The 23,398-nt window shown below is 33.8% G+C and overlaps 2 protein-coding genes across 16 annotated transcripts; both read right to left on the bottom strand.

Annotated features, from left to right (window-relative positions):
* Positions 1-7,073: 7,073 nt before the first annotated feature.
* LOC136223272 (nuclear/nucleolar GTPase 2-like) lies at positions 7,074-10,990 on the bottom strand. Of its 15 annotated transcripts, none has more exons than XM_066011194.1 (15): positions 10,714-10,990; positions 10,585-10,633; positions 10,219-10,352; positions 9,940-10,030; positions 9,673-9,767; positions 9,476-9,581; positions 9,307-9,383; positions 9,100-9,206; positions 8,903-8,988; positions 8,506-8,740; positions 8,338-8,422; positions 8,153-8,207; positions 7,912-7,992; positions 7,472-7,594; positions 7,074-7,388 (listed from the first exon to the last, which is right to left on the bottom strand). In XM_066011194.1, exons 1-6 carry the CDS (start codon positions 10,765-10,767, stop codon positions 9,492-9,494), a joined length of 513 nt encoding a protein of 170 aa, XP_065867266.1. In that variant the 5' UTR covers positions 10,768-10,990; the 3' UTR covers positions 7,074-7,388; positions 7,472-7,594; positions 7,912-7,992; positions 8,153-8,207; positions 8,338-8,422; positions 8,506-8,740; positions 8,903-8,988; positions 9,100-9,206; positions 9,307-9,383; positions 9,476-9,491. The 15 variants fall into 15 exon arrangements, 14 of the variants coding, with proteins under 14 accessions (XP_065867266.1, XP_065867268.1, XP_065867267.1 ...); XM_066011196.1 differs by having other exon boundaries at positions 9,100-9,226; positions 9,307-9,358; XM_066011195.1 differs by having other exon boundaries at positions 9,307-9,358.
* A 6,497-nt stretch (positions 10,991-17,487) lies between these two features.
* LOC136221753 (uncharacterized) lies at positions 17,488-21,817 on the bottom strand. The gene is made up of 10 exons (XM_066009189.1): positions 21,712-21,817; positions 21,510-21,638; positions 21,305-21,350; positions 20,148-20,202; positions 19,941-20,036; positions 19,133-19,186; positions 18,996-19,061; positions 18,331-18,409; positions 18,148-18,250; positions 17,488-18,057 (listed from the first exon to the last, which is right to left on the bottom strand). Exons 1-9 carry the CDS (start codon positions 21,775-21,777, stop codon positions 18,173-18,175), a joined length of 669 nt encoding a protein of 222 aa, XP_065865261.1. The 5' UTR covers positions 21,778-21,817; the 3' UTR covers positions 17,488-18,057; positions 18,148-18,172.
* Between the last annotated feature and the right edge of the window lie 1,581 nt (positions 21,818-23,398).

Below are 23,398 nucleotides of genomic sequence, written 5' to 3'. Positions count from 1 at the left end.
AAACGAAAAACAAAACAATAACAAAGTAAGATCCTTTTTTATGAAACAATTAAAAAAAAAAGATCTTTTTATTGTAAATGTGTGTGTCTTATTACTTATGGGTGTAGTATATATATAGATATAACAGGGGTATAATGGTCATCCATTACATTATTTATAACACTCCCCCTTGGATGTCCATTATACAAAAATAAGTAAATGCGCTTGGGGATGCTGCCTCATTAAAAACCTTACCAGGAAAACCCAGTGGGAAAAACCATGGTCAAGGAAAAGAGTGCAACACGCATTTACTCCCCCTCCTGAATACATAGCTAAAAATCTTTACAACGACGCAATCCAATGCGATAAACTAACTTCTTGAAAGTAGCAGTTGGAAGCGCCTTGGTGAATAAATCCGCCAAATTGTCACTTGAACGAATCTGTTGAACTTTCACATTACCATTCTTTTGTAGATCATGGGTGAAGAAGAATTTTGGTAAGATATGCTTCGTTCTATCTCCTTTAATGTATCCTTCCTTCAGTTGTGCAATGCATGCAGCATTATCTTCATATAAAATTGTTGGAGCTTCTTTTCCGGTAGATAGACCACAATCTTCTCGAATATGTTGAGTTACAGACCGTAACCATACATATTCATGACTAGCTTCATGAATAGCTAAAATTTCTGAATGATTAGAAGAAGTAGCTGCTATGGTTTGCTTCATAGAACGCCAAGAAATTGCAGTATCACCACATGTAAACACATATCCTGTTTGTGATCGAGCAGTATGAGGATCGGACAAATATCCTGCATCAGCAAAACCAATCAAGTCCTCTTTGGACTGGTTAGAAAAGAATAAGCCCATATCTTTCGTACCTTGAAGGTAACGGAATACATGTTTAATCCCATTCCAATGCATTCGGGTTGGACATGAGCTAAACCTTGCTAACAAATTCACAGAAAATGATATGTCGGGTCTTGTATGACTAGCAAGGTACATCAATGCCCCAATTGCACTTAAGTATGGTACTTCTGGACCAAGAACTTCTTCATTGCTTTCCCGAGGACGGAATGGGTCCTTATCTACATCAAGTGATCTTACAACCATTGGGCTACTCAACGGGTGTGCTTGATCAAAATAGAATCTCTTAAGCACCTTTTCTGTGTATGTTGTTTGATGCAGAAGTATTCCATCTTTCAGATGTTCAATTTGCAATCCCAAGCAAAATTTTGTCTTTCCAAGATCTTTCATCTCAAATTCTTTTTTCAAATATTCCACTGTATGTGAAATCTCTTCAGGAGTTCCGATGATATTTAAATCATCAACATACACTGCAATTATGACAAATCCAGACCCAAATCTCTTAATAAAAATGCATGGACTGATAGGGTCATTCTTATAGCCTTCTCTTATCAAATATTCACTAAGGCGATTATACCACATACGCCCTGATTGTTTCAATCCATAAAGAGATCTATTTAACTTTATGCAGTAATGTTCTCGAGAACTAGATCTTGCTGCTTCAGGCAGTTTAAATCCTTCCGGGACTTTCATATAAATTTCATTATCCAGTGGACCATATAAGGAGGCTGTGACTACGTCCATTAAACGTAAATCAAGTCCTTCTCTCATTGCCAGACTCATGAGAAACCTAAAAGTAGTTGCATCCACCACAGGAGAATATGTTTCTTCATAATCAATTCCAGGTCTTTGTGAGAATCCTTGTGCAACTAAGCGTGCTTTATATCTCACAATTTCATCATTTTCATTCCTTTTTCTCACAAAGACCCATTTATGTCCCACTGGTTTTACACCTTTAGGTGTACGGACTACAGGTCCAAATACTTCTCTCTTTGCAAGAGATTTCAATTCTGTCTCAATTGCTTCTTTCCATTTTGGCCAATCATTACTTTGTGTACACTCCTTAATGGATTTTGGTTCATGATCCTCATTTTTATCCATAACATCAACTGCTACATTGCATGCAAAAATTTCATCGACGTCGATTTTATTTCGATTCCATTTTATTCCAGACATGACATAATTAATAGAGATCTCTTCATTCTCAGGTACCTAGATTTCTTTCTTTGTCATGTTTATAGTCTCTTCAGGAGATCCTTCATTGTTCTTTGGTTCCTCGGAAAGGCCATTGTCAATTTCTGCTCCTTTTCTTTTTCGAGGATTCTTATCTTTGGAACAGACAGGTCTACCACGCTTCATACGTGTGTGAGACTCATTAGCAGTTGGATGTTGTCCTTCAGGGACTTTAATTATATTTGGAGCATTTACAGCTGGAATATGTGATTTGGTCACTCTCTTTGGGTCAGAAAATGCGTCTGGCAATTGATTCGCTAAGTTTTATAAATGAATTATCTTTTGAACTTCTATTTCACATTCTTTAGTACGAGGATCAAAATGAGACAGAGATAATTCATTCCAACTAATTTCTTTTTCCAACTGTTTCTTTTCTCCCCCTAATGTTGGAAAAACTGACTCATTAAAATGACAGTCAGCAAATCGAGCCTTAAATAGATTTCCAGTAGCTGGCTCTAGATACTTAATGATTGATGGAGATTCAAATCCAACATATATTCCCATCCTCCTTTGAGGACCCATCTTAGTGCGTTGTGGTGGGGCAATTGGAACATATACCGCACATCCAAAGACTTTCAAATGAGAAATATTTGGTTCCTGACCGAGAACCAATTGTAATGGGGATAATTGTTGATTACTCGTTGGCCTGATGCGAATTAATGTTGCTGCATGTAATATAGCATGTCCCCAAGCTGATATTGGAAGTTTGGACTTCATAAGTAATGGTCTAGCAATCAACTGCAAACGTTTAATTAACGATTCAGCTAGACCATTTTGTGTATGAACATGAGCTACAGGATGTTCAACATTTATCCCAATGGACATACAATAATCATTAAAAGCTTGTGAAGTGAATTCACCAGCATTATCGAGGCGAATTGCTTTCAAAGGAAAATCTGGAAAATGTGCTCTTAATCTAATTAATTGAGCAAGTAATCTCGCAAATGCCAGGTTGCGAGTTGATAATAGGGAGACGTGTGACCATCTAGTCGAGGCATCGATTAAAACCATAAAATATCTAAATTATCCACACGGTGGTTGAATTGGCCCACAAATATCTCCTTGTAAGCGTTCCAGAAAATTGATTGATTCATGTATAACTTTGGCTGGTGAAGGCCTAATTATTAATTTTCCTTGTGAGCAAGCAACACATGTAAAATCATTAGGAAGAATCTGCTGGTTCTTCAATGAATGTCCACATGAATTTTTGATTATTTTTCGCATCATTATTGAACCCGGATGGCCTAATCGGTCATGCCAAACAGTAACATTATCAGTAAACTTCTGGTTTACTATAGCATATGATTCAATTGTACTAATATTAGTGTAGTACAATCCAGTGGAGAATGCAGGTAATTTCTCAACAACATGTTTAGTGCCTTGGGTAATACTCGTGATTTGAAGGTATTCTACATTTCCTTCACTTATTGTCTCAATATGATATCCATTCTGACGGATATCTTTAAAACTCAATAAATTTCTTTGAGACTTGGGAGAGTATAATGCATCCATAATGTCAAATTTCGTTCCCATAGATAATAATATATTTGCTCTTCCGGAGCCTTCAATAATCTTTGAACTACCCGATATAGTATTAACGCAAGTTTCTTTCATTGTCAAATGAGAGAAATATTTCCTACTTCTCAGTATGGTATGAGTAGTTGCACTGTCTGCTAGACATAATTCTTCACTATCCATGTTCTTCAAAATAAATAAATTAATAGTCACATAAATAACTTTAACAACTCAAGTTCAATAATATCTCATGCATATAAAATTCAAAATAAAATCCATAAAATCATAAACTCATAGTTTAACACAAATCCATAAAAACATAATAATAAAGAAATCCTAGTAACATCCAAAAATAATGAAAATAATGTCTACTATTTCTATGTCTAATTTATATCATTGCCAGAGGGGGGAATGAAATCATCAACCTTCAGGGTTGTATTTCTACAATCAAAGTCATCTGCGCCATCTTCATACACAAGATTTGTTTCTTTCTTGTTGTTTTGCTTCAACAATTGTTGATAAAGATCAACAAAACGCTTTGGTGTACGACATGTGCGAGACCAATGGCCTTTTCCTCCACAGCGGTAACATGTATTGGTCACTCCTGCATTGTTATCTTTTCCGTGTCTGTGACCATCTTTATTGTCCCACTTCTGGTGGGATTGTGAGTTCTTAAAATAACCACCTCGACCTCGACCATATCCACATCCACTTCCATGTCCGTGACCACGTCCACGGCCACGTCCTCAACCACTACTATTATGATCCTTTTCTTTCATATTATATGATGTCACATTCGCTTCAGGGAATGGAGCAGAACCAGTTGGACGCAACGCATGATTTTTCATCAATAATTCATTATTTTGCTCAGCCACAAGGAGACAAGATATAAGCTCAGAATATTTCTTAAACCCTTTTTCACGATATTGTGTCTGCAGGACAACATTATTTGCATGAAAAGTAGAGTATGTTCTCTCTAACATTTCTGCATCAGTGATTTTGTCTCCACATAATAGCAATTGTGAAGTAATTCTGAACATGGCTGAGTTATATTCACTTACTGACTTAAAATCTTGTAGTCTTAAATTAGACCATTCATGACGAGCTTTAGGTAATATCACATTTTTCTGGTGGTCATACCTATCCTTTAGATTATTCCAAAGGACTTGTGGATCTTTCACAGTCAGGTACTCAATTTTAAGATCTGCATGGAGGTGATGACGAAGAAATATCATAGCTTTTGCCTTGTTTTGACTGGTAGCTTCATTTCCTGCTTTGATTGTATCACCAAGTTCTTTTGCATCTAGGTGAATTTCAGCATCTAACACCCAAGATAAATAGTTGTCTCCAGTAATATCAAGGGCATCAAATTCAAGTTTCGTAAGGTTCGACATAGTTCACTATATATATATATAAGAAAAACAAATTATCAATTAGGACATACTAATCACATATCAACCGAGATATCCTAAGGCTATATGAACACATAAATGTATCAGCCAGATTCAGAATTACTTCATAGCATTAAGTGAAGAAAGCAAATCAGCATTCAAAGGCAGCAAGAAGATAAGATCAAGAAGTTACAGATTTCTCAACATCAAAATTCTAAGAATATAACTAGAAACATATACTCTTGGCTTGGACTCTTTATTTTGAACCTTAAACAATGAAATCTCCATAAAACGAAATGATTTATGAACCAACAGCAGCCAATGTAAAAATCAAGAGTCTGTTGTCATTAATCATTGTGCAATAGCTCCAAAATAAAAACACTAGGTAGTCACATCCCCAATTTAAGGCAAAAACAGCTCAAATTGCATTATATATTTTAAATAAGATGATATTTTAGCTAATAGATTAACTTTAAACTATGTTTAGCAGGCTCTAATATGTGAGACTAAAACTTCAAATCTTTAAGAACTTCAAAAGCAAATGTATAATACAATATCTTATTGCGTCTTGAGCTATATTGTATCTTTTAAATTTACTATGATTTCATACTCTAGTTCTTCCCCGTTGTCACATCACATTGATGAACATATTCTATATACACGGATTACAGAGTACAACTTAAAATTGTCAGACCATATTGTATGTTATCTTATACAACTCTCTTTGCGAATTTATTATACCTCACTTGAAATACTTTAGTTATCTTATACAACTCTCTTTGCGAATTTATTATACCTCACTTGAAATACTTTATTTCGAGTATCAAGACAGCATATGATTTCTCATAACATGAAAAGTGAACTATTGAAAACATTGCACTACCTAATGAATACTGTGATGTAGGGTAGTACATAGGAGGAGGCAGGGGCTGTTGTGCTGGTGCAGGTGGTGGAGGTGGAGGAGGGAATGAAGATTCTGGAGGTGGTGGAGGGAATGCGGGCTGTGGATGAAACGGCCGGTAGGAGGCCATGCTAAATCAAAGCAAACGCCTAAAGCTCAAGTTCAAATATCCAGTCTTTAATTCCGAATCAAAGACACCCACCGCCCAATTCAGGAAACAAATCAAACAGAGCTAATAACAGATTTTTATGGCCAACTCTTGATTTTGCAAAACTAAATAGCTGCAACCTAAAAGAACAATAAAGACTGAAATTTTACTAGCCGCTTAGTCGCTAACTAATAGAACCCGACTATAAAAATGCAGAAGGAATAAAACCTAGAAGATACAAAACTCACCCCCAAATCCTTACCCAACACCTGCAGAAATCTAGGGCAATAAATCAGGTTTCCGATACCTAATTGGAAAGCATGAATCTATCTATACACGTATTTAAAGGAGGGAGAAGGAGCTGATTATAGAGAAACTATGAGGGCTTTGGTAATTTTTTTTTTCTGCAGATTACAAGTTTTAATTGATCAGACTAGACCTGGATTTATTATCCCTACCTGATACCTTTATACGATTTAACAGAAGACAGAATAATTTTGATATTTTCAGAAAATTAATCTAATAATTCGATTAGAATCAAAATCTAATGAACGAAACTATAAGATGGATCGGAATATGAAAATAACTAAAATTGTAAAACAGAAAGAAAATGGATACCAAATTGACACAAACGACGATGAAGAACACATAGACTCGTAGCTGGAGCGTACCTGAACCGATGGCGCAACAAATTGAATAAAAACGATAGTGGCTAGGATCGTCTACGATTGATGGGAGGCGTGCTCAGACGGCTAGGGTTTCGTACTGATAACGTATTGTAAATGTGTGTGTCACTACAAAAAAAGAATCCTTTACCGACGGATTTTTTCTACTGTAGCGACGGTTTTAACCGTCGGTATAACTATTAGCGACGGTCTTATAAAGCATCGGAAAAGTGTTGTGAATACCACTGTTGCTACATTTAGCGACGGTTTTACACGAGCGTCGGGGTAAGGTTTTTAATAGTGACGCTTTTCTAATGGCGGTTTAAACCGCCCCTAAAATCGATTTAAACAAAAAAAACAAAATTTACCGACAGAAAATTGGTCGGCAATTTAAAAGTTCAATGCTCAGATTAAATTATACCGACGAAATGTTTTGTCGCTAAATCCCTGTTTAGTAATTCCATATAATATTTTTTGGAATGTGCCTCAAAACTGTGATAGTGAACAGCCACTAAAGTTGAACTAGCTAAATCTTTGCTATCTCGTCTTTCGGACAATGTCGTCTCATCTTCACTGCTGCTTCTAGAAAGATTATACCCCTCTTCAATCCCATTCTTCCATGTGTTTCTTTTGTTCTTGAAAGATGAATGCCCATGCTTCTCATCTTGCTAAAAAATCAACACCAAGTCTATGCTGCACATAAATGAACACGGAAACGCTACTCAAGAGAAGTATCACAACACAAAGCATCAAGGAATGTAGAGAATGAGGCTTACATGTGAAGTGAGCATTTTGCAAGAATTTAGAATTCCAATTCAGATTGAATTCTGCTGCTATTTCATCAAGGAGCTCAAGTTTCATCCCTTTGTAGCAGAAACTGGCACAAAACTCTCAGCAAACTGCATGTTTCATTTAACAAGTCAGCTGCAAATGAAACCTGAAACTACTAATCTACATTAGACTAGAGAATCTAATCTAATCTAATCTATTGCACCTGCTTATTAGTAAACGGTTCGAGACTGTTCCCGTATTGTTCAGTGAACACTTTTTGAAGGTCTCGTAGTTCCGGAATCAAAGGAACAGGGAAAAGTAGTAAAAGAATGCAGAAACAGAGGATTGAAAAGCTATGCTTCATTGACTCGTTCTTCTCTTATTTAATACAGCTAATTAATCATGCAAGAAAAGAAGCAAAAAACTCAGAATTAGAAAACCAAACCTTTGTTAATATTTGATAAGCATCAAGTCACCTTGTCTTCCTTGTTTCGCCCTTTCTAATTTGTGTTGTGGCAGACGTGCACTGCATAGATACCCGTAAAAATGAGCTCTAAACTCCTAAAGATCATTAAGCTATTAATTGTATAGATGAAATTGAGAAAGATACAATGAAATTTGCCAGTCTAGAGAATGGAACTTACCAAGCAAATAATAACTTAAAAGCATGAGGTTAAGTGGATCACCTGTGTCCATTTAAGCTGCAGATAAGTTTCCCAAGCATGAGGTCTGATTACGGACCTTGATGACAAAGAACCAAAGTATAAATGAGAGGTCGATATATATATAATAATCGATAAAGTAAAATGGAATACGTGGACATATTGCCAGTTGAACAAGACAACTTAGCTTAGACCAATTGAATGAATACCCTTTGTATTTACAAGAGAAGCTGTCATCCCAAATATCCTAGGAAGATCGGAACCTCCAGATTTGAAGTAGAGGTGATAGAACTCCTAGAAATATAGTGAATTTGCGAAATGAAGTGGATAGTTACTCGAAAAATCAGTATCATAAGAGGAAGAGAAAGACGACTCACTTGCAAAATGAATGCGCAAGGGGCTCTACCTTTGGCATGATGACATTCGTCGAATATCAGAACCAATAAGTTGCAACTCAGTAATTATGCTATACAAAGCATATCAAATTCATGGATTGATACCGTTGATCCAAAATCAGCAATTCAGCCTTCTGATCCATACTTAGTTCTTTAATTTTGATTCCCGAAACAGATATAGCCGCTGCCTTTGCGAATCCTGTCAAAACAGAACTGCCTGACGAAAAAAATTAACTTTCTTGTACAATCAATATGAAAATAAGCAACAAGGTGTTGCATAATTACCCTAAAATGAGAGAATTTTACAAAAATAAGAAACTCAATTCAAGATATGAATTGGACTTTATACTCAAAAAAGTGAACAAAGAAAGAAAGAAACCTGAATCCACAAGTGAGTGAGGTTAAGGAAGCAGTTCGCCATTGCCAAGGCCATCTTTTAAGTATCGACCAGCGTAATCCACTTCCCTAAAACAGATATATACTTATTAATCTCATTTGATACTAGAATTCCGTAGTTAAGAAGAAAAATCTAAATGAGCAATAGCAAACTGAGATTGATGTAAGGATAGTGCAGACCATGATTTGGGTTGAACAGAGATAGAGAAAGGGGAAGATTGAGCCCTTCTGAATATCAATTGGAGCTGCCAGAGATCCATAAAGGAGGTTTGAGTATACATGGTTTGCTGAAAAACAATAAAAAATTCTATAAAAATTATACGGATTTTTAAACTTTTAATGTAAAAAAATAAAAAAATAAAAAAAAAATCAATTTAGCACTCATACATCATGAGAAACTATCACAAACATCCAGTGTCAATGAATTTTGGATCCGTCACTATATACAAGACATAATTGTAACTCTACATGTCAAACAAAACATAGAGAGAAATAAGTGAAGCCAAGCAATAGTACTTTGGTACATGTAATTTCAAGATTGATGTATACTATGTACCTTGCCAAAAGACTTGTTAATGCTCGAAATGGAATGCGAGAGCCGGGCATTCCTTAGATAATATCCTCAACCACCCTTTTGTAGCCCAAGCCGGAACAAGATCACACTGATTGAGAGCATAATAACATTCAGCAAAAGTTACTCAAAGAACAAATAGATGAAGAAAAATCAAAACGTCAAACATAAAAATGTCTGACCTTGTTTAACAGAAGAATCATGTGTTTATGTTTGCAATGCTCTCTCAAATGCTTCTCTAAATGGTAGCATCTAGTGCCTTGGGGATCTCTGGCATCTAAAACACGTAACATATTGAAGAGAAAAAAGTTTCAGAATTATTCTTCCAAACAACCAAATGGATTCTTTAAAAGAGAGAGAGAGTGAGAGAAGAGCCAAAAAACTGAATGTAAATGGCATTTTGATTTCAAACTTTTTTATCAAGATAGAACAGTTATAGCTCCATATGCCTGCAGCTAAAAGCTTTGGGCGCTTCCTCTTTCTCTTTGGTCCAAATGCATCCCCAAAAGGCTCTATATCAAGAAGATGCACTCTGGCTTGCTTCACAGATTAAACATAAAGGTAAGGCATTTCAGAACATAAATCCTAGTAATTGTATGACTATTTATATTGTCTCTGTAGGTTCCCTATAACTACTAAAAAACATCAAATTATCTTAGTTTCAAATATCACCATATGAGAGCTCCACATCTAAAAATGAAATAAGAAATAAAGAGGATAAATAATACCTTCTGATGGTCATTTAAAAGGGACAGTGGCAGCTTTCTCTCCTTCAATATGACATTATAGGGATTTTTCATCCGGTCTTGGAGCTCTTCACGGAAGAATTCAAGCTCTTTCTGATTTACAACCCTCGCATTTCCTGCAATAAATCTAGTAATTAGATATTCCAGGCCATTCAATTCTACAAGATTATGAAAAAAACAAAAATTACATGGTAATAGTGAAACAACTGTCTGTACAAAGTTGTCCAAATAAATAACTATACTTCAATTAACATATTTTCAATATATAAGAAACAATTGGACCAATCAACACAGCAGAAAAAGGGTGAAAAATACATGTCAACAAGTTCTTGTGCTGAGAAAGCTCACCAAACCAGCGACGATCAGGTTGGATGCGCGTGTTTGGCAGCTCCTTGGACTTATAAATCGCTCAATTACACAACGATTATTAATTTACAAATATTGAAACCAACAAATCAACAAGCAGCAAAGACTAACCGAGAATGGAAGCCACCAATCACTCAGTCGGCGAACGCATCTGAACGGTGACATCGTGGTTTACTGAACACCTCAATCCAGCGGCTAGTAGCCATTGCGGCGACACGAACTGAGGCAGGAGGTGAGACGGGTGGAGAGCTGCAAATGGCGTTCAGTTGAGGTGTGAAGAACCGTGAGAAGTCGGCGAAAGAGGAAGTAGAGGGGTGAGGGAGAGAGAACATGGAATTGGCCGGTTAGGTTTAGGGCAAAACAGTTCTCAAATTAAAGGAGGCTATTTCTGGAGTGGGTTGGGCTTCATGAAAATTTAGCCCAAAACAACTCTCTGATTAAAATAAGGTATTTTGCATATTTTGTAGTTACATTTAAATGAAGTGCTGCTATTAAAGTGTTGGAAAAGACCACTTTTTTTTGTAGTGTGTCTTATTACTTATGGGTATAGTATATATACAGATATAACAGGAATATAATGGTCATCCATTATATTATTTATAACACTTTTATGTTTTTTTTTTGAACCTAACCTTTTATTTGCTTAAAAATTTAGATATAAATCTTGTCAAAAAAAAAATTAGACGTATATATTTTTTTTTTTTACTTTTCAGAAAAAAAAAGATATAAATATTTTTTTTTTGAAGAAATATATAGCTTAATACACAAATAACCTTCTAAATTTATCCAAATGTTGTAAATGCCCCCTTCAACTTTCAATTATAACAACTTACCCCTTAAACTTGTCCAATTGTAAAACATAACCCCTTAAACTTGTCCAATTGTAAAACATAACCTCAAATTGCTGACATGGACTGCAATTAAAGAAACACTAAAATACAAAATCTGCAACACTCGTGGAGTGTGATAATCAGATTTTTGGCGTGATACAAATCCCAGGAAACGCTTTTTACGGTTGCTTCAAGTACGGGGTAAAAAAATTCTCAATTTGGGGTTATGTTTTATAATTGAACAAGTTTAAGGGATAAGTTGTTACAATTGAAAGTTGAGGAAGACAGTTGCAACATTTGAATAAAATCAGGGGGTTATTTATATATTAGACCCTTTTTTTTTAAGAATAGATATAAATAATATGTATTGTGTGTTATAATCTATATATAATATAAAACAGTAACGATGGAACTGAGGTGTCACTTCCTCCTTTTTTAGTGATAAAAAATTTAATATTTTAATTTTAATTTTATTATATATATTTATCTATAAAAAGATTATTGTATCCGTACTATATCTAAGAGTTCTACAGAATTTAAATTAATCCCTAAAATCTCTCTAATTCTCTACACATCTATATATCTATATATAATATAAAACAGTAACGATTGAACTGAGGTGTCACTTCCTCCTTTTTTAGTGATAAAAAATTTAATATACTAATTTTAATTTTATTATATATATTTATCTATAAAAAGATTATTGTATCCGTACTATATCTAAGAGTTCTGCAGAATTTAAATTAATCCTTAAAATCTCTCTAATTCTCTACACATCTATATATAATATAAAAACTGAGGTGTCACTTCCTCCTTTTTTAGTGATAAAAAATTTAATATATTAATTTTAATTTTATTATATATATTTATCTATAAAAAGATTATTTTATCCGTAAGAGTTCTACAGAATTTAAATTAATTCCTAAAATCTCTCTAATTCTCTACACATCTATATATAATATAAAACCGTAACGATGGAACTGAGGTGTCACTTCCTCCTTTTTTAGTGATAAAAAATTTAATATATTAATTTTAATTTTATTATATATATTTATCTATAAAAAGATTATTTTATCCGTACTATATCTAAGAGTTCTACAGAATTTAAATTAATCCCTAAAATCTCTCTAATTCTCTACACATCTATCTATATAATATAAAACAGTAACGATGGAACTGAAGTGTCACTTCCTCCTTTTTTAGTGATAAAAAATTTAATATATTAATTTTAATTTTATTATGTATATTTATCTATAAAAAGATTATTTTATCCCATGTATCTAAGATTACTACAGAATTTAAATTAATCCCTAAAATCTCTCTAATTCTCTACATATCTATATATATATATAATATAAAACCGTAACGATGGAACTGAGGTGTCACTTCCTCCTTTTTTAGTGATAAAAATTTAATATATTAATTTTAATTTTATTATATATATTTATCTATAAAAAGATTATTTTATCCGTACTATATCTAAGAGTTCTACAGAATTTAAATTAATCCCTAAAATCTCTCTAATTCTCTACACATCTATCTATATAATATAAAACAGTAACGATGGAATTGAGGTGTCACTTTCTCCTTTTTTAATGATAAAAAATTTAATATATTAATTTTAATTTTATTATGTATATTTATCTCTAAAAAGATTATTTTATCCCATGTATCTAAGATTACTACAGAATTTAAATTAATCCCTAAAATCTCTCTAATTCTCTACATATCTATATCTATATATAATATAAAACAGTAACGATGGAACTGAGGTGTCACTTTCTCCTTTTTTACTGATAAGAAATATAATATAATATATAATATATTAGTTTTTATTTTATTATTATATTTATCTATAAAAATATTATTTAAAATAAATGTGAAAATCAAATAATAATATTTAATTTATATAACACATTTACGTCATTAATTGTAATGATTAGATTGTATTTTTATTAATATTTATATATTAAGATGAATCTGTGTATCGCACGGGCCAAAAACTAGTTATAATCTATTTCGAAAATGAAAAGTTTAACCTAGCTCTGGCCCTTTCAACTGTCTCCGTCGTCCGCCATTTGAGTATCTTCCACTCCATGATCAAACTTCCTCCTAAGAAGATGGTCAATTTTTCACTCAGAAGTATATTTTCTCACTTTCAAAAACGTTTTCTTCAATCAACTGAAACTCTTTCTTCCGTTCCTTTATTGCCGACCACCACCGCACCTTCTCCATTACCATTTACAGTTCAGTTTCTCGTCAATTCATGCAGGCTTCCTTTGGAATCTGCTCTTTCTGTCTCTCAAACGTTTCAGCTCAACCAGAATAATTTACAAAAGGCTGAATCAGTAGTTAATTTCCTCAAATCTAACAATTTCAGCGATAGGCAGGTCGAGAGATTGATCGTGAAATGGCCTCAAATTCTACAATGCAGAGTGAAGAACAATCTCCAGCCTAAATTTGATTACCTCGGAACAAACGGGTTTGTAGGTAAGCTACTCCCCCAAATTGTTATTTTAACTCCGCAAATTTTTAGGGTTTCTTTAGATTCTCAAATCAAAGGATGTTTTCAGTTGTTGAGGTCTTTTCTGTATAAAGATGAGAAAATTGTTGCGGCTATTAAATGTTCTCCTTGGTTGTTGGTCTCGAATTTGAAGGGTAGATTACAACCTAATATTGATCTTTTAAAGAAGGAAGGATTGCCTGATAATAATTTGGGGAGATTTCTAATTTTGGAGCCGCGATTTATGTTCCACAAGCCTGAAAGGATGGTTTATGCGGTGAATTCTGTTAAGAATCTAGGGTTTGAACCTGCTGCACCTATGTTCGTACACGCTCTTAGAGTGAAGCTATCAATGCCGGAGTCCACTTGGAAGAAGAAAATTGAGGTGATGAAGAGTATGGGATGGAGTGAAGATGAGATTCTGAAAGCTTTCAAGCGTTTTCCAGCTTGTTTTTCTTATTCAGAGCAGAAACTCAGAAATGCACTGGATTTCTACTTGAATACTGCGAAGTTGGAGCCTCAAACTGTAATTGCACGTCCTATACTACTTGGCTTTTCAATTGAAAAAAGGATGCTTCCTAGGTATAATGCTTTGAAGGTTTTGGAGTCAAAGAAGATAATAGAAGGGATCAACAACACTAGATGGTATGAACTAGATGAGATTAAATTCCGGAAGAAATATGTCGATAAATACAAACATGAAATCCCAGGTTTGTTGGAGAAGTATCTTAGTAGCAAAATAGCTAAAAAGGTTAATGCTTGAAACCGGAGAATTAAATGGTCATTTGCTTTTTGTTTAGTAAATTAGTTTGAGATTTTAGTGAATTTTGCATTTCCATGTAGTATATGGATGAGTTCTTTGAATCTTCACTGCTTTTTGATCTTGATCTCTGCTAATATAGCTTTTCTTCCCCTGCATTTGTAGAATTCGTATTGCCTAATTACACAAATAATATATTGGTAGACTTCTCAAAGCTTGCAAAATTTGAACTTTGGTGTAAGAAACTTTCTGCAGTTCTCATGATACTTCTTTTGTTGCTATGACAAGCTTTGGAAGGATTCCCTATCTTTCACCTTTCTTATTATACCATTCAACAAGAATTTGACATTTATTTATTTGTTGTTATTGTTTTTTAGCTTTGAATTTGATATAAATGAGATGCTACCGAAGTTAGAACTATTTGGCAGAACTGATACTTAATTGAGCTCAATCTCTAATTCTTTTTACTTTTGATATTGAATTTTATATGATTGCCAATGTTAGAAATTTCTAAAATCCTGCATAGCTAGTAGCTCACAATCTCAGGTTAGCTCACAATCTCAGGTACCAGCCTAACTGGACTCTGAAGAATCGAGATTATGAAAATTTTCCTTAAATCTCAATACCAGTCCAACAGGTCATTAGTATTCTTACTCTCTCTCTCTCTCTCTGTATATATTGATTATTACAGTTTATGTGTTTCTTCAATTGAGGAAGGCTTACTAGTGAGTAGGCTAGTGTTTCTTTTCTCAGAAATTTTTTGTTGCATTGCCGGAACCTGCAGATTCTTGCTTCTCTATCAATTTATTTCTTCATAATGCATGAAGCAATTCATCTGACCAGATCAACCATCTGCCTTTTATATATTTGTTTGATTTTGATAATGAGAGAGAGGCCTAGTTAAGTTAAGGAGCTTTGGCTCGAGTTACAGGTCCTTGAACCTGAAAATCAGGAAGTAAATATTCCTTCCCTGCATTTCTATGTTGAAAACTAAGTTGGAGATCGTCAAAGAAAAGTCCGGTATAGAAGAGAAAATCAAGAATGTAATAGTTTTCTACACGAACACTATCATAATGTAATATGAGTGCATTCAAACTTCTTCATAATCTCGGTTGTACAGCCGAAACAATTTCTGTTCTCTACTCCTGTAGGAATGGGGACGGAGTGGTAGAAGTTTTGAGAATTCGACAGAAGGTTGCCTGTATATTCAGGTACTTGGCTATATATGTACAAGGGATGGTAGCCTACTACTTAATTTTACAGCTTTTAAAAGAATAGGACTGTAGCCTCCAAATTTATTGTTTATGTCTTCACCGTGATTTTTAAGTAGACGTGGCAATTACGTGTTTGTACCGTGTCATTTTCAGATTCGTGTTAAAAAGAGTAAACTAAAACTCAATCTAAAAACTTTCGTGTCACAATCATATTAACTTATTCAGATTAGTCTCATGTTTTCGAGTTACATGTAATTTTGTTATGTATATATATTAATGATAACTTTTAAAAATATAAGAAAATATAGTACTATTTTTAAATACTTTATGTCATTTTTAGATTAGTATGTTAACACTACTCACTGAAAAGTTTCCTAATGTCAGGAGGTTATGTAATATGTTGATAACAATTTAGAAAGTTCGAATCATATTTGCAAGTAATAATTATAATTTTATTATTTTTGTTAATAAAGTGACATAAGAAATACGAATATAATAATTTTAAATATTCGTGTCATTTTATGTTTTTTTGGGTTAACATATTAACCTTAATCCAACTCAAAAATTTGCTTATTAGTTTCATGGCAATCCAAAAATTATACATTACCTACATCTAGACCTGGCCATGGGTCGGGTTGGACCGGTTCGAGCTAGATGGGCTTTTCTGTAAAAGTCCTCAATCAAGCCCAGCCCAGCTCACTAGTAATTTAGGCGGGCTCGGGCTGGGTTGGACTCGAATTTAAAAATCAAATCTCAAGCCCAGCCCATATAAACCCAATTAAATATATATACATAATTTTTTAATTATAAAAAGTAAAATTTAATACTTAAAAATAAATATTTAATTATAAAAATAAATTTAATAAATCTCGGGCTGGACCGGTCTGTGCTATTTTTATTAATTCCAAACCTGTCCAAAAAATAGGCGGGCTTTAGCGGACCTAGGCCGGACTGGGCCTAACATCAATTAGCATATTTCAAACCCGGCTCAAGGGACACGGACCTATGCGGGCCGGGCGAGTACCAGGCCCGTGGACAGGTCTACCTACATCTAATAAACATCAATCTACCAATGATTGATGAAATTCATTTCATCAGTTTTCAATATGCAATGTATTCGTTTGAGTTCAGATGCATGCCTGATACATTTGCTGTGGATTTTTGACACAGCACAATTTAAAAAGTAATCCAATTGACACTCATTTGACACAATTATCATTTTTATACAATTATCAATTTTCTACCATTTATATCATATAAAATCATGTAGAATATATTAAGGCAAATGATATATACAACCCTTAGGGTTGTATATAAGCATTAATTATTCACATATAACAATAAAAAAGAATTTTAATTCTAAAATAAGTATTTATTTATATTGGAAATATAACAATTTATTATGAATATATGCATTTAGATATTTAAGTATCAATAAATTTTATGTATTGAAAAACTAAATAAACACTAATAATAGTAATTTTTGGGTTTTATTTACAGCCCTAAGGGCTGTAAATATCGGAACCCATATATTAATGATAAACACATGCTCCCAAATCCTATCTCATGAAAAATGGATCTCAGAAAAAAACATCAAGCATGAACAGGTACAAGTCACGTAGTTCTATCGACGCCTAACATAGTTCAAATAAGCAAATGAAGTCTAAAGACTCATGAGTCATGATGCAGTATTAACAACTTGAAAACAAAAGCCATCATCTCCTCGGGGTGAAAAACATGCTCCCGGATCCTGTCTCCCAATGAATCGTCAAGCACGAACAGGTTCAGGTTACATAGTTCTATCGACACGTAACATAGTTCACATAAGCAAATGAAGTCTAAAGACTCAATAATGCAATATTAACAACTTGAAAACAAAATCCATCACCTCTTACAGGTGAAAAACATGTCCTTATGAATTGGTAAGAATATCAAACTCACAGACAACTGATCAAAGATTAAACAGTGAGAAAATTATGATCAATAGAATAGAGATGGATTGTATTGATATTCCTCTGTAATGTTAAATTGTAGATGGATTGTTCTGCTTTCATGTTCAAACTTTTGAATCCAAAATTTCCACTTTGGGTGAAAGCAAAAGTTAGAATCTCATCTTGTACTCAATCTACATTGTGCTAATCATCTTATCTGTTAAAAGAAATTTATATGTCAGTGAATGCATTTTGTTTGAAACAAATTCTGGCGAAATTGAAAGAAATTAGGAAATTAATGCAAAACCTGGCTGTATAATATGAAAGCGATGTTATGCCGACAGCAATGTGACAGCCAAAAACATGAGGACGGCCAGTCCGAAACAGAATCCAACAATTGTCATGAATGCCTGAAAACAAGAAACCCCCCAAATCTTTTTATGAAGGCAACTAAAAAGATTATAAGAAATACAAACAAACATAAATATACCTTGCCCTGAGATTCAAACTTAAATTTGATAGTGAACCATGACAATCCTCTGTCCACGAAAGGAGCAAGAGCAAGGGCGCTGCATAAAGATAAACTATTTTAAGAAACAAAATCTTCGAAACATATAGTTCCTTCAAAAGTGGCAGATCCGGAGTAGAACACTTGGAGGGTTCATGGACGAAATTGTGTTCAAAATTACAGATTCTTTTACTGCTACAATCAGCGACAGCTATTTGTGCCGCCAATTCTGTCATTAATACTAAACCACTTATAAATTCTGAATAAACTGTAATTACCAACAGAAAACATACATTTAGTGACGAGAATTTCTGTTGTATTAGAAATCCGCCCATGGCCTTCAACATCATAGATTCAGTGTAGCCAAAAGAAAAACATCAATAAAAAAGCAAATAAAAGAGCAAACATGATCATTCAAAATAGAAAATCAGCTTTGGCAACAAAAAATGCACCAAGCAGCTACAATCACAACCGATCAGCATTTAAAGGCTCGATGGTCATACAAGATCAATAGATACCCAACCCAAATGGGCACAGAATACTCCATTTGTCAAGCCACATGGATTGTAATGCATAAAATAGCACAAGTGGACACAATCACATCTAGACTCAGAAAAAAGGAAGATGATTGAGTTTTAGTAGCTTACCCTCCAGCCCTAAAAAGCTTAGTAACTTGGCTCCCAGCCCACACCATAGCCATCAGTTTCAGAAATCTGAAAACCAATACAATGTTTGGATCATTTTACTGTTCTCATTAACATATTAAAAGATCATTAGTGCTTACCTTTCAACAGCTGCAAAGTAACCCATTTTTCCAGGAGCTGGAGCAATATAAAACCTAGCAGACAAGCCAGAGTTTTTACCATCTCAACATAAGACAACACCAGTAAAATCCATGAACAAAATTATCTTTGGACCATCTAACCTCAAAACTGCATGGAATATATATAAACATAAGCAAATAAATCATGCCTAATGATGGAAACCTACACTACCAGATTCGGATACACTAATCCAGGAGTAAAATGCAACCGAGGTCATTAAAGTTTAGATTGTTTCACAAAAAGTTACTGAACTTCATTTTCTTTCAATACAATCACTAAATTTCACATTTTATTTCAATAAAGTCATTCTGACCAATTTGTGTACAAAAACTCAATGGAACGGTGAGGTGAAATAGAAGACAGTTAACTATATGTTAAGCAGCATTCCGAAGATTTCCAACTAGTATGGCTGACGTGGCACATCATAAATCAGAAAAAATGTAAAAAAATCATATCCTTGTCGGACATGGTGCTTAGTTGGCATATACTCAACTGTTTTATGTGTAATGTCAACATTCCGGTGAGTTTTTATATAGCTCAATATTAACTGATCAGAACTACGGTACAATGTTGAATTACATACAGCTCAACCAGAAGAAGAGAAGCCCAAAACAAATAGAGTATTACTTTCTGCACAATCTAAAGCCAGATTGGGTAAAGTACACATGATACTCAGTGAGATATACACCTCCTAAGTTCGCTAATGTTGCAATGCCATTAAAAGTAACATTTGAATATTGATTAATTTGAAAAATTTTATTCACTCACCATGCCAAGAGAAATGCTGTGATGTAGTAAACAGTATTCAAAAGCCCGTAGGACAATATTCCGGAGATCCCATATCTCTTTAGTTTCTTCAGTATCCTGACAGATTAAACAAATAAGAACTTGAGTTGGCAAAAAGAGTATGTGTAAGCCTTCAAAATAACAATGAGAGTTGATTGCAAAACAAAAACAAAGGCAAGCAGTAAGTACTCGCTGGATGTAAGTGATCCTTGAGATTGACTAGCTTCATTTTCTTCCCTTGAACCTGAAAATTTAAATTTAACACACACACAAAAAAAAAAAAAAAAAAGTAAGTAGGCAGACTACATCTTGCATCAAAACATATTTCATTAGGGTTAAAAGCACAAACCCTCACTCAACTTTACTCAATGTTTCAATCAGATCACTATACTTTAGTTTGTGCAAATAATATAACACAAGTTTTAATCACATTCCAATAAACTCACTTTGGCCCTAGGAAGCATCAAAATGGGTACTCGTACGGTGCAGCAAACAACATTTTTAAAAATGTGAGACATGGGTACGGCGGGGACACCCCAAATTTATATATATAACCACACACACTAGATCATAAAACAACATTCATAGTCTTTTATAAACCATAAATAACATCCATAATAAGTCATTAATTCATCAAAAATGAACATTTAGTACTTCAAACTATTTGAACTACCAAGAAACGGGCTGTTGCTATATTCTTTTCTTCAGATTTTTTTGTTAGTGTTTTATTTTATTTTATTTTTATATATCAACCCCTCTTTCTTGTAAAATTATTTGAAAAAAAACCTATATTCTACTTAATTAACTCAAAGGCCGTGTCTCTGAATTAAAAAAAGAAATAAAAAGAGGGGATGCTTATTTTTGGAGTCTCGGGTGTGTGTCTCCGAATCCAACACTCACACGTTAACCTTCTAGAAGTGTCGGTGCTTCGTAGTTTGACTTTTCCGGCATTTTCAATGTCTGAAAGTTGATTAGGATGATGAGTCAACCAACCAAATTGCATTAAGCGTCATGTGTCGAAATTTGTGCCATGTGAAATCCATGAACTGTTTAACTCAACCAAACTCTCAATGTTTATTAACATCAACATTCTCGATGACACGAAAATTTCGACATATGCTGCTTATGTGGCTTTTGATAGACTCAACATTCTAGTTAACTTTCAGGAGTAGAAAATACCAGAAAAATGCTTAAGTGACTTCATTGGAACAAAATTAAGACTTGAATTATTCTATTGTTACAAATTGAAGTTTAATAAACTAATTGAAACATTGGGTAAAGTTGAGAGATTATCTATGCTTTTATCCCTAATTCATAATCAAACTATACAATGAGGAATAACATACTTTCAACATTAGAAGTGATGTTGTCATAATCGGATGAACCATACGCCTGACCTTAAAATCAAACAGAAAACATTATCATTTTGAATAACAGTGTCTACAATAACCCAATGATTATCTTCAGCTAAAATTATTTAAATACAACAAATTTAAGCAACCCAAATTGGGATTTTGTAAATTTAATTGCAAATTATAATTTTTCACTTACATTACTTTCTTCCTTAATTGAAAAGACTCGCCAGGGATGTCTCTTTAGTAAACAGCAATCCTCTAATTTCTGAAAGTATACATGCCTGGGAATGCTAGAAATGGAGGTACAAGGGAGCCGATTTAAGCCCTAAATTGAAAGGAAAAACTTATAAAAATTGATAATTGAAATGAAAAGGGAAACAAGAAGAAGAAAATTTTACCGAATAGTGCGAATAGGGTAGAAGAGGAGAATCAGTGTAGCCGATAATCTTCAGCGGACAAGACATCGAGGAAGAAGGGTGAAGGATGAGCAGAATAGGAGGCGGGAGAGGGTAAAAATGGATATGTTTATTTTATTTTGGGTTAATACACATATTTGCCTCTGTGTTTTCTTGAAAAAACAGATTTGCCCTTGAATCAAACAAATCCACAAAATTATCCCTGAATTTTCCATAAACCTGCAATTATACCCTAATCTGACGGAGCTGCTAAACGGCGATGACATCAAACCTTCTCGTCTCCAAAAAAATTGGATGACGACAATCAAAATTCATTTGGTTTCTTATTGTTTTCTATTACTATTGCTTTTGGATTAATTAGGAGGTTTAGACGTCGTTTTATTAGGTTGATTGAGGTTTTATGAAAATGAATTTTGACCAATCTGAGCTTTTATGAAAATGAATTTTGACCAATCTGTTCTTCTAACTTGCTTTTAATCGAAATTGAATGTGCATATTTTTTTCTGTTTGTGATTGGTTGTTCTTTTCTGAAGTTTTTCTGGAGATAAGAAGGTTTGATGTCATCGCCGTTTAGCAGCTCCGTCAGATTAGGGTATAATTGCAGGTTTATGGAAAATTCAGGAATAGTTTTGTGGGTTTGTTTGATTCAAGGGTAAATCTGTTTTTCCGCGAAAACACAGAGGCAAATATGTGTATTAACCCTTTTATTTTATATAAAATTAGATTTTCCCTTATTTTTTGTTTTGTGAAAATATATTTTCTAATGCAATTTAAAAAAAATACAAAAATATATCTTATAGTTTGATCGGTTTTAATCATAAGCCATGTGGTTTAAAAATTTACAACAAATACCACGTTTTTCAATCTGCTAACAATGACAGGCAAATCACGAAAACGTTGTTTTACGGCGATGATGTGGCAAAAGAAATACATGTGACTGCTTAGGGAATTATTGTTCGCAAAAATTGAGGCATTTCTTATACAAGCCGAAAGTCAAACCACCGGTAATCCTCAAATAATCGAAATCAAATCTCTAAATTATATCAATTTGAATGTGTGAACTTAAACCTTAAATTCCAACTACGCAGTTCATGGCCTCTTCTCAATTCGATTTGGTTCCTGAACTCTTCTCAATTTGTTCGAACCACCTGGTACGTTTGCTTAGTTGTTCGATTGTTCTTATTTAATCTCTAATTCGATTTGGTTCCTGAACTCATCTCAATTTCTTCAAGCCTATTACGTTATATTATTTCTTCGACTTGGTGAGTGAAATCGGCAACGGCAAATTGTGATGACTTAAAATGTCGAGTCGTCTCTAGATAGCAGAACAGAGTCTCAAAATTAGAACAGAGTATGCAAATTGTGATGGTCAAAGGGGCATGTGTGACGTTTACTTGTCTTCCACGAAGTAAACCATCCAAGAGGATTAGATCACCCTATCTGCAATAACCACACATACAGGTTAGACATAAGCTATATATATGAGATATAGTAGCATACATACGATATCATCGTATAGGCAACCAATACAATCATGCATAAGCATGGACAACATATATGGCACACAAAGAATGAATAATACGAGGATGATATTATTCATCTATAAGCAGTAGTGTTACATCCAAAAGATCTTATCCCGTAGTAGTAGTGGGCGACTACTAGAGATGAT

The sequence above is a fragment of the Euphorbia lathyris genome, chromosome 3, assembly GCF_963576675.1.
Source record: "Euphorbia lathyris chromosome 3, ddEupLath1.1, whole genome shotgun sequence".
Lineage (NCBI taxonomy): Eukaryota > Viridiplantae > Streptophyta > Magnoliopsida > Malpighiales > Euphorbiaceae > Euphorbia > Euphorbia lathyris.
The sequence above is the reverse complement of the archived record's forward strand: the minus strand, read 5'-3'. Positions and strand labels throughout refer to the sequence as shown.

Bases quoted from the DNA above. Each gene is read 5' to 3' on its own strand.
- LOC136223272 (XM_066011189.1), bottom strand. From the start codon at position 10,767: ATGTCACCGTTCAGATGCGTTCGCCGACTGAGTGATTGGTGGCTTCCA. The intron at 10,634-10,713 runs GTTAGTCTTTGC...GCGATTTATAAG, and splicing joins ATTGGTGGCTTCCATTCTCG to TCCAAGGAGCTGCCAAACAC. The intron at 10,353-10,584 runs GTGAGCTTTCTC...GATTTATTGCAG, and splicing joins ACCTGATCGTCGCTGGTTTG to GAAATGCGAGGGTTGTAAAT.
- LOC136221753 (XM_066009189.1), bottom strand. From the start codon at position 21,777: ATGTCTTGTCCGCTGAAGATTATCGGCTACACTGATTCTCCTCTTCTA. The intron at 21,351-21,509 runs GTAAGTGAAAAA...TTTTAAGGTCAG, and splicing joins CAATTAAGGAAGAAAGTAAT to GCGTATGGTTCATCCGATTA. The intron at 19,062-19,132 runs GTAAGCACTAAT...ATTGGTTTTCAG, and splicing joins TACTTTGCAGCTGTTGAAAG to ATTTCTGAAACTGATGGCTA.